Source organism: Uloborus diversus, chromosome 4 (genome assembly GCF_026930045.1).
Source record: "Uloborus diversus isolate 005 chromosome 4, Udiv.v.3.1, whole genome shotgun sequence".
Classification (NCBI taxonomy): domain Eukaryota; kingdom Metazoa; phylum Arthropoda; class Arachnida; order Araneae; family Uloboridae; genus Uloborus; species Uloborus diversus.
In genome coordinates this window covers 134,088,742-134,102,341 of record NC_072734.1, presented here as the reverse complement: position 1 = coordinate 134,102,341, position 13,600 = coordinate 134,088,742, and the positions used below count along the sequence as shown (strand labels likewise).

Here is a 13,600-nt window from a genome sequence, read left to right as displayed (position 1 = left end):
TTGATTAATAACTTACTTGTCTATTTTAAAATAAAACTAGATAGTCAACTAGATAATCAACTATTTTGAATAAGAGGGAGAGCGAAATTACTCATGAGGAAAAGGTAAAAACAACATAAAAGAAATTGCCAAGAAAATGCTACAAATGTATTTCAAAGCTGCAAATGGAGCCCTTTAAAAGAGCCAAAGTTATTCAACATAAAAGAAGAAACTTGAGTCTAGATATAGGTATTCGCAGCATTTTCCAAAAAATTCATACTTGATTCAAATTGCTTATCCAATTCACTGAGATTTTGGTAAAAAGCCTTCCTGATAACTTTTCATTTTAAAATAATTACTTATCGGAAAATTAATGAGATCATTCTATTTTTAAAAGAGAAATATTTTGGAGGACTTAGGCAAAAGTCAAAAAAATCAGACGCTTAAACTATTTATCAGAATCTAGGCCGAAGATCTTAAGTTTATAGCAAGGATTTAAAGTTGTATAATCATAAGTCATATAAGGAAAAGAGATGAAAATTGTTTATGCGTTCAACTTGCATGACATTGAAATGACCCCCTGACCAGGACCGTAGCTCTGATTTTAAAAACGTAATGTTCTGTTTGAGGGGAGGAAGTATGCAAATAAATTAATTGGTAGGCCGGTTTCAGGTGTTTGTTCCTATTTAGCAAAACTGTGTTTATGAGTATTCAAGATTAGCTTAAAAAAGGACTTTTTTAATGAGTGGCATAGAAAACTAACGACTCTTATCAAAAAAAAAAAAAAAAAAGAGAGAGAGAGAGAGAGAAAAGAACAATGAGTTTTTAAGGAGTTGAATTCCAAAATCAAGTATTTTAAGTGCTCTTCACAACAAAAATTAAAATTAAGGAAATTTTTAAGTAATGTACATAATTTGTTCTGTACTTCAAGAAAGTGAAAACATAATACAAACTGCTATAGTAGTATAAGGATCTACAGAGCTATTCCCTTTAAAGAGGAAAAAAAATCATTAATGCAAGAAAATCATGGGAAATTAAACTTTTATATTTATTTACTACTTTCATGTTTTACATATGTAGAGATATTTTGAAGCACACTACAGGTATATTTCTCTCATTGGAAATTCAAAATACAATTCAAAAACTTAGTTAGGAGTATTTTCTTGCTTTGTATTTTTTTAAATGAAACTTTAGCATTGTGAAGGAAGAAGATAAATAAAATAAAAAGACAATTGGAATTTTTAAATTTTTCAATTGAATGGTTTTTTAGGAATATAATGTCGAACATTCTTAATGTCAAAAATCGAAATAGTACATATGTGTTCTTTTCCCATTATCTTCCATTTCCTTAGAATTTTAGTTTTGCAATAGAAATGATCACTATTACAGTATTTACTGTTTTTGCACATTTTACTCTCCCAAAACAAATTTTCTTTGCCTGAAGATATCCAGAATTATTTACAATCCTTGAAAAAAGCCATAGAAATATTTCTGCCCAAGTGTAAATTTTTATAAATAAAATTCCGCTCTTCACAACACAAGGAAAAACAAAATATTGGATACAGATGGGCCCAAAGAAAAGAAAAACAGAAGGACACAAAGAGCTAAATCTCTTACCAATACAGTGAGAACTAGGGACTGGGTAGGGAAGTCAACCAAGACTTCAGGGTCTAAGAGCACATTATCTTCATTGGAAACTCGAGTTCCATCTTTGTGAGCCAGTGAATCTTCATCTTGGTCTTCTAGCCCAGGTGACATTCTTCCTCCATCTTCGCTCTTTTGGGCCTTAGGTGTCGGCATGGAACTGCTACGTTGTGTTTTGAACCGTGGACGTATATTCTGGGCATCTATGTCTAAACTACGCCAAAATTTGTTCTCTTTGGGTTGAGGCTGACATGAAAAAATAAAAATACTTAAAAAAGGACAAGATTTTATTTCAGTAAATAAGACTTTCATAAATTAATGTATTTTGTGGTAAAAACAAAAAGTACAATGACATGGTATGTTTTAATGACTTCTTGGGTACCATATTACATACGTAAAAACACCCTACATATGGATCAAGATTCTTTTAAGCTAGTATAATAATTGAGTCACCAGATGGCGACTAAATTGCTAACAGTGCTTCCGTAATACAAAAAAAAAAAAAAAAAAAAAAAAAACCCTGCAGCTCTGCTTATAATGTGAGTGTGAGACATGTCCACTGATCCCAAAGGTATAGCAGGGTTCAAGTATTTATATGTAATTTATATGTGAGTATGTGTGCATAAAAAGTTTAAAAAAAAATAACATACAAATACTCTGTACAAATAAAGATGAGATACCTTTGGGATTGTTAACAAAGTGTCGTCATTGCCATAGCCGGAATAGTTTTAAAAAATTAAACATTAGTTTACAATAAAATTAAATTTAATGAAGAAATTAATGTTTTTCACTAGATTTCAGTAATGTAAATTTGAATTATTTGTGGGTATAACAAAAATTATTTTAAAAAAGTACTTTACTTATTATTAGTATTATTATTTTTTTTCAATTCTAAAATGCTTTCCAATAAGTGTTTGCAAACTTTCGAATAACATTTTTAACACTCCTCCTTTCCACAAAATTATCAGCTAGAAAGGAACCATCCACTTTAGACTTGTGTCTCCCTTTTCAATCTAATGAAGACCTTTAATCTCTTTTTTCTCTCATGGGAGAAGCTTGTGGTGACCAATTACAGCTTAAGGTAGCTATGGTCTTTCTCTTCTCCTGCTGTTTCCCTCGTTCAGTATTACAATCCCAGGACAATCTACCTGCTTTGAATTCCTGTCTATTGTCCCTCTTGTCAAAGTATGAAACTGTACCTTTCAGAACTTATCTACTCGTCCCCCTCCATTTTTAAGTCGAAAGTTCCGACAACAAACATTTCTAGATGTTTTCATTATTTTACTGAAAATTTTTCGATTGCAAAGAAATATTTGATCCAGTCTGCGCAGCTCGAAGTGTCCTCATAACCGGAGTTGCACCAAAAAAGCTGTCGTAAAATCCGGAACAACTTAACATTAAAATTATATGCCTTAAGTTTGGGACCTTGAAAAAGTAACGTGACATTCGGAATGTCGTGAAATCTGGGTGTTGCTATAACAAGGTTTGATTGTAAAATCTTTATTGGTTGCATTTCTAGTCAAGCAATGAAGAAGGGAGTAAATTCTTGTAGGTTCAAGGAAGTTAAAAAAAAAAGAAAAGAAATATATGCACATTATTTATCCATGAGCAATTCATCCTTAACCCCTTAAACAGAAAGATTTTTTTTTCATATTAATTTGAAATAAGAGAGGGGGAGAAAAAGAGAAAACCCTAGGTTGTAAGATTACCTGTTGCACTGGAGATTGTTTGTTCTGTTTAGCTTGCAGTAAGGCATTTTGATCTAAAGTATCCCATGACTTGTGCCTCCTATTGACTGGAGTGACTGGCAGGGTCTGTTGCATGTTGCTGGGTGGGGGTCCATGGGGGGAGGTCTGTGCAGAGTTGGAGGAAGGGGAGGGGGTGGGCGGACTGGGGTTGCCGGGAGACGTCGACACTTGAGGAGAAACAGCGGGATGGAGCTCCGTGACGAAAGCCTCCGCGCTCGGAGACTCCGAAACAACTCGGGTGATCCTGTGCTTGAGGTGGCATCTGCTGCGGACTTCTTCGGAGACGGAAACCAGGGCTGCGTTTGGGAAGACATTCATTAATGCATTAAACTGCCACATTTCTAAAAACCCAGAATAATTGAGGCAGTGAGAAGCAAAGGGATGTAAGTGGCAAAATTGAAAACTTCGAGAACCTGTGCAAATGGGACAAGGTATAGTATTAGTAGCCCTGGTAGGTGCTGCTCTACAGCATGTTTTAGAAAAACATTTCAATGAAAGCTACCTAGGACTGAAACTTTAAACGGATTTTACACAAAACTAGAAAATGTCCATTACATCCCTTTTTCTTTTCACTGCCTCAATTGAGAATCTGTTTCAAGTAAGGATGTACCAATGAGCGAATTGTCTGATTGACAATCAATCAGCAAAAAATGATCTGATGATTAATTATAATGATAATGGTTTTAAATTCAAATTCGGCATCAACTTTTTTTAAAGCACAATTTCGACATTTCAAAATGTGTAAAAAATTTATTTCTGTGAGTAATGATTAATTTTTCTCCATTTTTGTTTTGTTTTTTTTCCTTAAAAGTATTTTGATATTACATTCAACCTTTGAGAAAAAAAAAAATGTGATTATTGTTGATGAAATTCTATTTTGTTGTAAACTAGACTTGAAAATTCAAATATTTACTTAGTAGATCATTCTCTACAGACACTTTTAGGTTAGCATCAACTGTTCTACTATTAATAGCTGTTTAATGTAGGCCTTTTACATTTACAAGAATTATAAGGCAATCTCAAAGCTTGATGCTAAAGGTAGGGAGTGGAGAAAATTATTTACACACGAGATGGGTTCAATATTGTATAAACATAACAAATGTGCAGATCAATATAAAATAGAAAAAAGTAATTTCATAATTAACATTGCTTCATAATAATAAAATATTCAGAAATCAAAACATAATAAGATTGAAAAATTTACTGAATGAACAAGGGACTGATTTTAAAAGAAAGTTATAAAATGTATGCTGTAGTTGCACACATAAACAGAGAATACAGTAACTGAACAACAAATGAGAAAAACAGTTTGAATGAGAGTATTTCCTCAAATGTTTGGAGAAGAGGGGAAACTGAAAAACACATATAAATAACATTGTCATAAAAGATTATGCATAATTCAATAAACATTTTTTAAAATGAATAATTTAACCATTTTTAATTCAATATTACGTTGATTAAATGGTGCATCCTAAGTTTCAAGCAAAGTCATAATCAAAAAATAAAAAGTTTAGTCCAGAACAAATATGAATTTTTATTTTTACTTACCAGCTAAATAAGCAACACTTTCTGGGGTAACTTCAAATTTATCTCTGGAATATACAGGCAATATATTATCACTAAAATGCTTCATTAAAATTCAAAATACAACTACATTAGAATTGCAAGTGCTACCAATAATAAATAAGATGATACACTAACACACAGGTCAATAACTTAATTCTATATAAATTTTAAACCATTAGTTATTAATGCACTGAGCTTTCCAAATTACTTGAAAATACAGTAGAACCCTGTTATAATGTGGGGATGAGAGAACACATTTTGCACCCACATTATAAGATAACTATGGAAAATTTAAACATGTTTTTATTTTTAAAACTAAATGTAATGATAGAATTACAATGAAGTAGTCAGTGCCAGATCTAGAGGGGAGATTGCCCTCCTAACTCCAAGGAGAGTTCTCTCAAATATTTTTCAAACTACAGCCCTGCTTATATTGAGATACTTACTTTTGCTTTTAAGCGATCTTAATAGACTTTGAATTTGTCTGAATGGATAAAAGGGACCTAAATTCTAAAAGAGTGACATTTCATTTATGGAGTAAGTGTTACCCACTACTAGGTACCCTGCTGAAAAGATGAAAGAAAATAAATGGTGTAAGAGTTTTTTAAATTTTGTTTGTCATAGAGTAAGGTAAGGTACAGTAAACGCTGTACTAGGAAATTAAAGCCAAAAGTTGCACTGATGTATCAAAAGACCCTTAGTTTCTTGCTAAAGATCTTGGGATGCATTTTGATTCAAAACATTACATTATTGAATCCTAATCGGCAGTTAATTTAAACTTAAATACTGTTGCAAGTTTATGAAGCACGTTTTGAAATTGCATTAAAATATGAATTAAAATGTAAACCAATTAGTTCGCCAGCTACTTTATTCTGTCCCTTAGCAAGATTGGCGATAAGTATTCTTGTGAAGCGACCATGTTATCATAACTCTGTTCATCTTTGCACCAATGTATCTCATAACTCCGCCTTTCAATTCACCTCATAAAACTAATGTTTTAATCTTGAGTAATCTTGATTATCATCATTTTTGTCTTTTAGATTTTTCTAACATTTTATTCTATGAATTATTTACATTACAAATATTATTAATTTTTTTTCTTTTTTTTTTTTTTTTTTTTTTGTTAATGCTCAGTGTCGCAGCTAAAGGGGAGGTTTTTGAGGCAAAACATCCCCCCAAACCATTGATTTTAATACATATTGCCAATCTTAACATGGTAGATCATACACATATTAAGGGGGTTATAGTTAAAAACCCCTTCCAGAAAGTAATTTCTGGCTGCGCTATTGTTGCTAATTCACCACACTTATATCATCTTGTAATTATGTTAGCCATTAACAAAAATTTTACTTCAACTTGGGTTCATTTAATGTAGCACAAAAGAAAATTTTTCTTCAAAAATAGCAAATGTCTTGTTCAGAATTGTTAGATTTAAACACTATAACTTACTTGGCTATAGTATAAACCACCAATAGAGAGCTCACAGACTGATAATAAAAATAGCATTTATTTGACACAAAGTGTTTTACCTTTTGTGTGGTTTTGCAACAATGCCTAGTAGAGTATTTAAAACTCTAGTAGTTCTGGATACTGTTGTGGGAGTTGGATGACGGAAACCTAAAATGAATTCAGGTCAATAAAACTAAATTTTTTGTAAGAGCTTATACACTACACACATTGGGTATCTAATTCCAAATACCTTTGATAAGATGACCAACCAAGGCAAAGTGAAAATTTGATTTGAAGCTTAACCCCACAGAATGATCAAGTTGCTTAAAGTGCCATTCTAGAGGTTCTCTACTTGACATCATTATATATTCTAAAGTCTGCAAGAAAAGAGTGTATTTCATAGCAAAAATTCTTGCAATACAAAAGAAACATAAAGGATTCATGATATGCAATTCCTACAAGGTTTAATCACAGTACCGAATAAACTTGAAAAAAATTACCAAAAGAAAAACCTTATTCACATTTCAAAAAATACTGCATAATCAATGTGATTTGCAGTGGAATGATTTTGAACGAAAAGTAATGACTTTTAGAACAAAATTTAAATACATATTCATCTAACATATCTAAGAGAAATATTGCTGTTAGGTTCTCTGAGGGGAAAAAGCAAATGCAAGGGATATAAAGAATAATAAGGTGATTTGAAATAGAAAACTCAAAATGCAAGAATTAGATGTAATGGTATTATCAGCAACTATAAAGACTAAGAGGTTTACTTTCAGTAAAACACATTTGAGACCCACTACACTGGACTTTCTTAATAGACCTGCGTGTAGACAAACTAAGGAGCATTGCATTGCTGCTGAAAGTGTGAGTCTACTGAAGGTATTTTATGTATGCAAGTATGGCTAAATGAGTAATGCATCTATGTCAGGGTTTCCGCTACGGTCGCATTTTTCGCATAATGCGAAAACACTATCTGAATTGCAAAAATAAAGCAATGCATTTTCGCTTTTTTGCTCAAATAAAAAATAAATTAGTTTTTTTAAATAAAGAAGAAATGTATGATCCTAGAGAGGAAGCGTGCATGGCGATAATCAACTTAATCTTTTTTAAATCTTAGCTAAGATGTTTAAACTACAATTAAGTTCAATAACTATTAGTCTTATCCAGCATTATGTCCCCTCAAAAACTGCTTTATTAGGAGGAGGTAACTGCAACGTTCTAAACACCAATCATGTTTTCTTTTTTTATTTTATGTTTTAAAAGAACTGCTGTTGTACAAGGATGTCACAAATGAAATATGAATTTTATTTTCAACTGGAGATGAAACACACTGAGGCATATATAAATATATGAGAATGTGTAACATTTTAGCATTTTGCTAACATTTTTCCATCAATTTTAGCTTTTATGCTAAAGAACTTTTGAACCCAGCTTAATGGCTGGCTTAAAAGGCTTAAATGGCTTAAAAAACCAAGATGAAACATTATTATTAAAAAATAATTTTACATCCCGTAAAAAAAAATTATACTGAAGCAAATAGATTTCATGCTCTCACAAACAAAATAACTAAGAAGCAGAAAATGATAAAATGGAGCCCCGTTCATAATTTTTTTTTCAACACATGTACGAACCCAGCATGTTTTTTTTTCCTTTTGTTTACTTACTTAACTGATATGACAATGCAATGATAAAACAGTCAAAAATTACCTATAAAATAGTTTTTACATAAAATATAATATTTGCATGCATCAAGATAATATGGTGTGATATCAAGGATGGATAGCTACAAGGGAGGGGCGATTGCTCCTCCTTTGAGGGACCCTGGAGAGGCAATTTTTCCAAATTGAAGTCCTAAAATGCAATTGTATGCCCTTTTTTTTATGGTGTTAAGAAAAGGAATTAGGTACAAATCTTTCATCCGGAAATTTTTCGGAACTGAAGTTTCAAAATGACGATCTTTGGTGGTGTTTGGAAGCCTTCCTCTGAGCGTTTTACAAAATTGAAGTCATAAAGACATTATTGTAGACAGCTTGTGTAGCGTTATGAAAATAATTAACTCTGTGGCTGTCCTCAGGAAATTTTTCGAAACTGAAGCTTCAAAAAGCGCCATGTTAGACAATCTTTGATGATGTTAAGGGGAGAGGGTTTCTGTTGGGACTCGCGTACTACCGTGGATGAAATACCCGAAGTTCGAGGAACTAAAACGGGTTGTTGCAAGCCCAACAGAAATTGTGGTGTGATCTGCTCGGGGGAAAAATGGAATTGAAAAACACATTTAACAGTCAAAAACAATTTTATTCAATAACGATAAATATATATCTTAAAATTTGTAATATCAACAAGGGTAAATAAACTACTTTTAAAACCCAAACATTTTGACTGAAAATAAAAACCCCCCCACAAGAACATTTATAGGAACACATTTCATAATACAGTACCGTTGAATTTCAAAACTTAACGGACTAGTCAACGATAGCCCACCTTGAGTCCATTGCCTAAAAATAGAGTAGTCCTGATAATATTCAAGATGGAAGTTCATACCATTCAGGATATTCACTCTTTAATACTTGGCATATCAAAACGTGAAGGCCTGAGCCTTCCATAGGATCCTACGTGAAAATTGATTGCAGCTCGTACCACACATGGCCAGCCGCCATGCTGGACCTTCCATAGACTTGACCTCTCAGACACCAAGAACCGCCACATCCGGTGAAGAACCCTTACACGCGGACATCCAGTCCAGCCAGACTCCAGGACATCTTTTAATCCAATCCAGCGTGAACCTTCGACGGTCTCGTGAAGCCTACGTCCAACAACATCAACTTCCGTGAAAGAAACTCCACAATATTTTACCTTTTCATCCTTCACCACCAAAATGCCTCAAGGTGACCAATGGAACCAGCCCGCTCTTTTAGCCGGGCACAACGAACTTATTTCCTACATTTTTCTAAAAATGAAGTCCACTCAACAACGTGGAACTGATGAGAAACTGGAGCACACCGCTCCCAGTAAAAACCGAACTGCAGTTACGGCGACATGTATCAAAACTGATAAGATAAGAATAACAAGAAGATTGATTGATTGGATGCACTCTCTTAAATACATTTCCCAATTCCACCACGTGATGATGTGACGTTTATTGAATCACATGCATAAATTATCGCTGTGAAACAACACAACACCTTTTATTTTCTAACTGTGAAACTTTTAAAATAGTTGTTCACCTGCACTCAGCAAAACGTTACTCAACTCGGTAATTATGACGTCACATCATCGCGTTGTGTAAACAAACGCATGATTCTGTTGGAGTTTCTACTTTGGGGAACAATTCGTCCGCCGGTTAGGTAGTGGGATAATTTTCAATGTTTGTAATACAATGAATTAAGTTACTAGTACTTTCTTAAACCTTTGGGAATTGTCTTCAAGAACTAAAATTTCATATTTTTGCTAACAGTTTCGAAACATTCTCCTGGAGTTATTACAAAACTGAAGTTTCAAAACATAATTTTAGAATACTTCTTTCAACAGAAAAGGAATAATCTTGGGGACCTGCTTGGTTAAATCTCTATGTTTTAGTTGCTTTATATAAAATGCTGTGGCAGACCCCCTTCTCCCCAAAATGTATAAATCAAATATTTAGTAAGAGGTCAGTTAAACAATTAGCTGCCCCCTCCTTGAAAACTTTCTAGATCCACCCTTGTGCGATAACATTTAAGCATCATTCCTAGGGTGCAAATGTGTAGTTTGTTTACTTTCAGACAGTGTTAGATATATACTAGTGTTTGACCATGGTAAGATTTGATAAAACCATGGTAGGTTCAAGCAGCCTCCAGCTCATCTGTTAAATTCAGTACGTACAAGTAAATTAAGTTAGCTTACAATTTAGTTTATAGGAAATTTACAATAATGTAAACTATGAAAAGCTTTGTATGACTATTTATGTATTAAGGTTTCATTTTCATAACCGCATATAATTTTTCCACAAAATTTGATCTTTTTATTTTGTATCTTTGCTCTCAAGAACAAAGGTTAACATATCAACATATTTAATTGAAAAACTTTCACAACAGGAAAAGTATCAGAGCATTTCAGTTTTTGTTTCAAAACAGAGAAAAAAATGAAACTAATTGTTAGTACACATGTTAGGACTGTTATGTCCTTCCTCACAGGTAAATTTTGGCTGTACTTGTGAATAGAAATAACAATAATAAAATAAATTGCATAACTTGTTCGCATTCTATTTATTTTGCGACAAATAATGTCATGATGCATCACGTTCAATTTTGAAGAATTATTCAGAAACACAAAAAGATAACAATTTTGGCCGTGAAAGTGGAAACATAGCAGCCGCACATAACCTCAGATCAACGACTGCCTTGAATGCCCATAGAACAAAAATTTAAAAGACTTACCCCATGTTGAATGTATGTGGACGATAGGAATGAAACATATCAATTACTGTACATTCTTTATTTCATGCTAAATTTCGAAGCAGATCAGATGACAGGACTTTAGTATGGTGATCACCAGGAAAAAAACTTCAAACACTTAATAATCCGGGGGCGACATACTTAAAAGTTCAAAAAGAAGAAAAAAAAAATGTGGAGCTGAAGCATTGCAAAGTTCGTTAAAAATCGGAAAACGGGGAGTTCATTCGCATGGATTATAAAACATTCAAATTAAAATGGACGCAGGACGGGCAGTTCACTTTGAAGATGGTGGGGTGTATTCAGGGATGAAGCAGGTATCAACAATATCAGTTGCAGGCCAAGCCACGCCAAAAAAATGACGCATCAGTTGGAAATCTCCATGGTGGCGGTGTTGAAATCATCATACAATTAAAATTTGATTGGGGTAAATGCACTCCGCATCACTGCTCACAGCTATGTTGAGCATCAAAAAATGATCGTTAATGAAGGGCTCGATTCCTGCACATTCTGCGTACCTCCATCCGAAGTCATCATACACAGGTGATACACTTCCTATGCTATCATCATCAGTTGCTACGAAGTTTAACGTTCTTGATTAAATGATTTTGTTATAAAAATAAAAAGGTTTCACCTCATTTTGAGGTCTTAAACATATGGCGGAGAGCCACGGCCGTCCAAGGACGCCGCGCACTAATGCTTCAGCATCGCCATTGTTGGAGAAAAACGAGAGCCGCAAAAAGCACGACCGAGCAGACTGGGAGCTGCGAGGAGAGTGAAGTGGAGTGGAAAAAATGAATCGGCGAATGAGCGATCAGATCCGGGTACGCGGCGATGCGCGGGAACCAATGAGTGCGTTTGGCGCCCAAACAACGAAGGGAAAGAACGCTACCACCATTTTAATTCCGGACAAAAAAATGAAAAAAATCGGATCAACGACTGAAAAATTGACAAAAAGCTAGACGATTGGAAAAATGAATAAATCGCATAGTTGATATCATAAAGTGCGCAAAATTTAAAGGGGAACGCAGGGAAAACGTGGAATGCACAAGAAAATAAAAAAAAAACAACGAAATGGGGGAAAAACGATTAAAATGACAGAAAAATGGGAAAAAAATTAATGGGTAAAAAATGTGATATGCATTAACACAAATAAAATCTCACTACTTACATTATTTTCAAAAATTCCCTGGGAATCCAGTGTATGTAAATTTTGTTCCAAGAGAGCTAAACCAGCAGCATATAATGCCATGTCATCTAACTGTAAAACAGATATGGAAACCCAAAAGAGTGCTCGATGTATAGGTGATTCCTGAAATGAGAAAAAATTCTTTGTGACTGCATGCTATTAAATGTAAATGTCAACAAAATTAAAATATAAGCTATCTTTAAGTGGAATTGGCTTTTACAATGAAAATCATTCGAAGTGCTCAAGCCTGTAGTGAATGTATAATTATATATACACTGGAATTTAAAATTTGGTTCGACATAACATGCAAAATCAGATAACTTGGGCACACTTTCGCCGGCAATGGCATAATACATATTTTTTGAATACCGTATATACTTGTGGATTAGTCGAGAAATTTAGTACAAAGAATGAGGCTAAATGTTAGCGGGTCAACTTATACGTGGGCAGAATTTCTGAAAAATTTACCCAAACAATTCTTGGGGGAAAAAAACACTTGAAAATGTGTACATTTTTCCCGACTTAAGTCCAGCCCCTTAAAGTAGATGCTAAATAAGTAAATACTTACACATTCAGCCATAATTTTACATGGTCTGACGGAAATAAAAACCGAATAATTACAAAATGGCCGACTACGCGAAAAGTGTGGGAATGGCTGTATTCACAAATTTTTCCTATAGTCGCAAATTAATGCCTATTTTATTATTTTTTAAAAAAATTGTGTTATATGGCTACAGCGCAAAATTTTATCGATACCAATCCAAAATACATAATTTTTTTGGACATAAAAATGTTCATTACATTTCATTTTCCTCTTTTTTTATAAAGTTTATATTCAAAATTAGTGGTAAAGTGTTCTTAATTTTTTCAGAAAGTAGGGGCTTGACTTTTATGCAGGTTTTAAATTTTTCCTGACTTTCCTCCTAAAAGTAGAGGTGTCGACTTATACATCAGTAAATACGGTATAAAAAAACTTTCGTTGAGTATTTTAAGAAGCAACAAAAAAGGAAAAAAAAAATTAAGCTGTGCATTACACAGATTGTTCAAGACAATATTTTGAAAGGTTTAAGAACAAAGGAAGATTTTTATTTAAAGAAAACTATTAAACAACTTCAGGTAAAAAGCAACTTACAGGCCTAAGCAGAGGATGAAGTCTGGTCAAGCACATGATGATAGCTTCTATAAGTTGTAGATCTTGAAATGATTCCAAAGCACGAACAAGTATTCGCAGTAACTGTTTCACATCAAGGTCACGAACTTGTTTACTAATGCAGCCAAATACTATGAGAGCACGGGGTTGCAGAGCAGGATTGTATCGAAATGCAAAACTGCAAATTCAGTATAATGTCTTAAAATTTTTTTGGTTGATTAAAATAAATCAAATAAATAAATAAAAACTCAAATTAATTCTGTTCTCCTTCTCAAAAGCAAATGCTTACGATAATATAAAAAACATAATAAATACAGGGTCGTTGAGGAAAATGGGACAAAAGTATTAAAACTCTTATAACGCAAACAAAAAGGATTTATTTTGTACACAACTTTGCAATATTATAGAAAATATGTTATAAAAAGAAATTATTCTATATAGC

General features: G+C 33.3%; 1 protein-coding gene across 1 annotated transcript in view; it reads right to left on the bottom strand.

The window, feature by feature from the left end:
- Positions 1-13,600, bottom strand: part of LOC129221135 (neurofibromin-like) — a 110,652-nt gene that overhangs the window by 8,366 nt on the left and 88,686 nt on the right. Inside the window, exons 47-53 of the mRNA XM_054855580.1 lie at positions 13,141-13,336; positions 11,991-12,131; positions 6,637-6,763; positions 6,467-6,554; positions 4,920-4,963; positions 3,333-3,667; positions 1,597-1,869 (exon numbers count right to left, since the gene is read on the bottom strand). Of these exons, the coding sequence (XP_054711555.1) occupies positions 1,597-1,869; positions 3,333-3,667; positions 4,920-4,963; positions 6,467-6,554; positions 6,637-6,763; positions 11,991-12,131; positions 13,141-13,336 (1,204 nt within the window). The remainder of the gene's footprint in view (positions 1-1,596; positions 1,870-3,332; positions 3,668-4,919; positions 4,964-6,466; positions 6,555-6,636; positions 6,764-11,990; positions 12,132-13,140; positions 13,337-13,600) is intronic.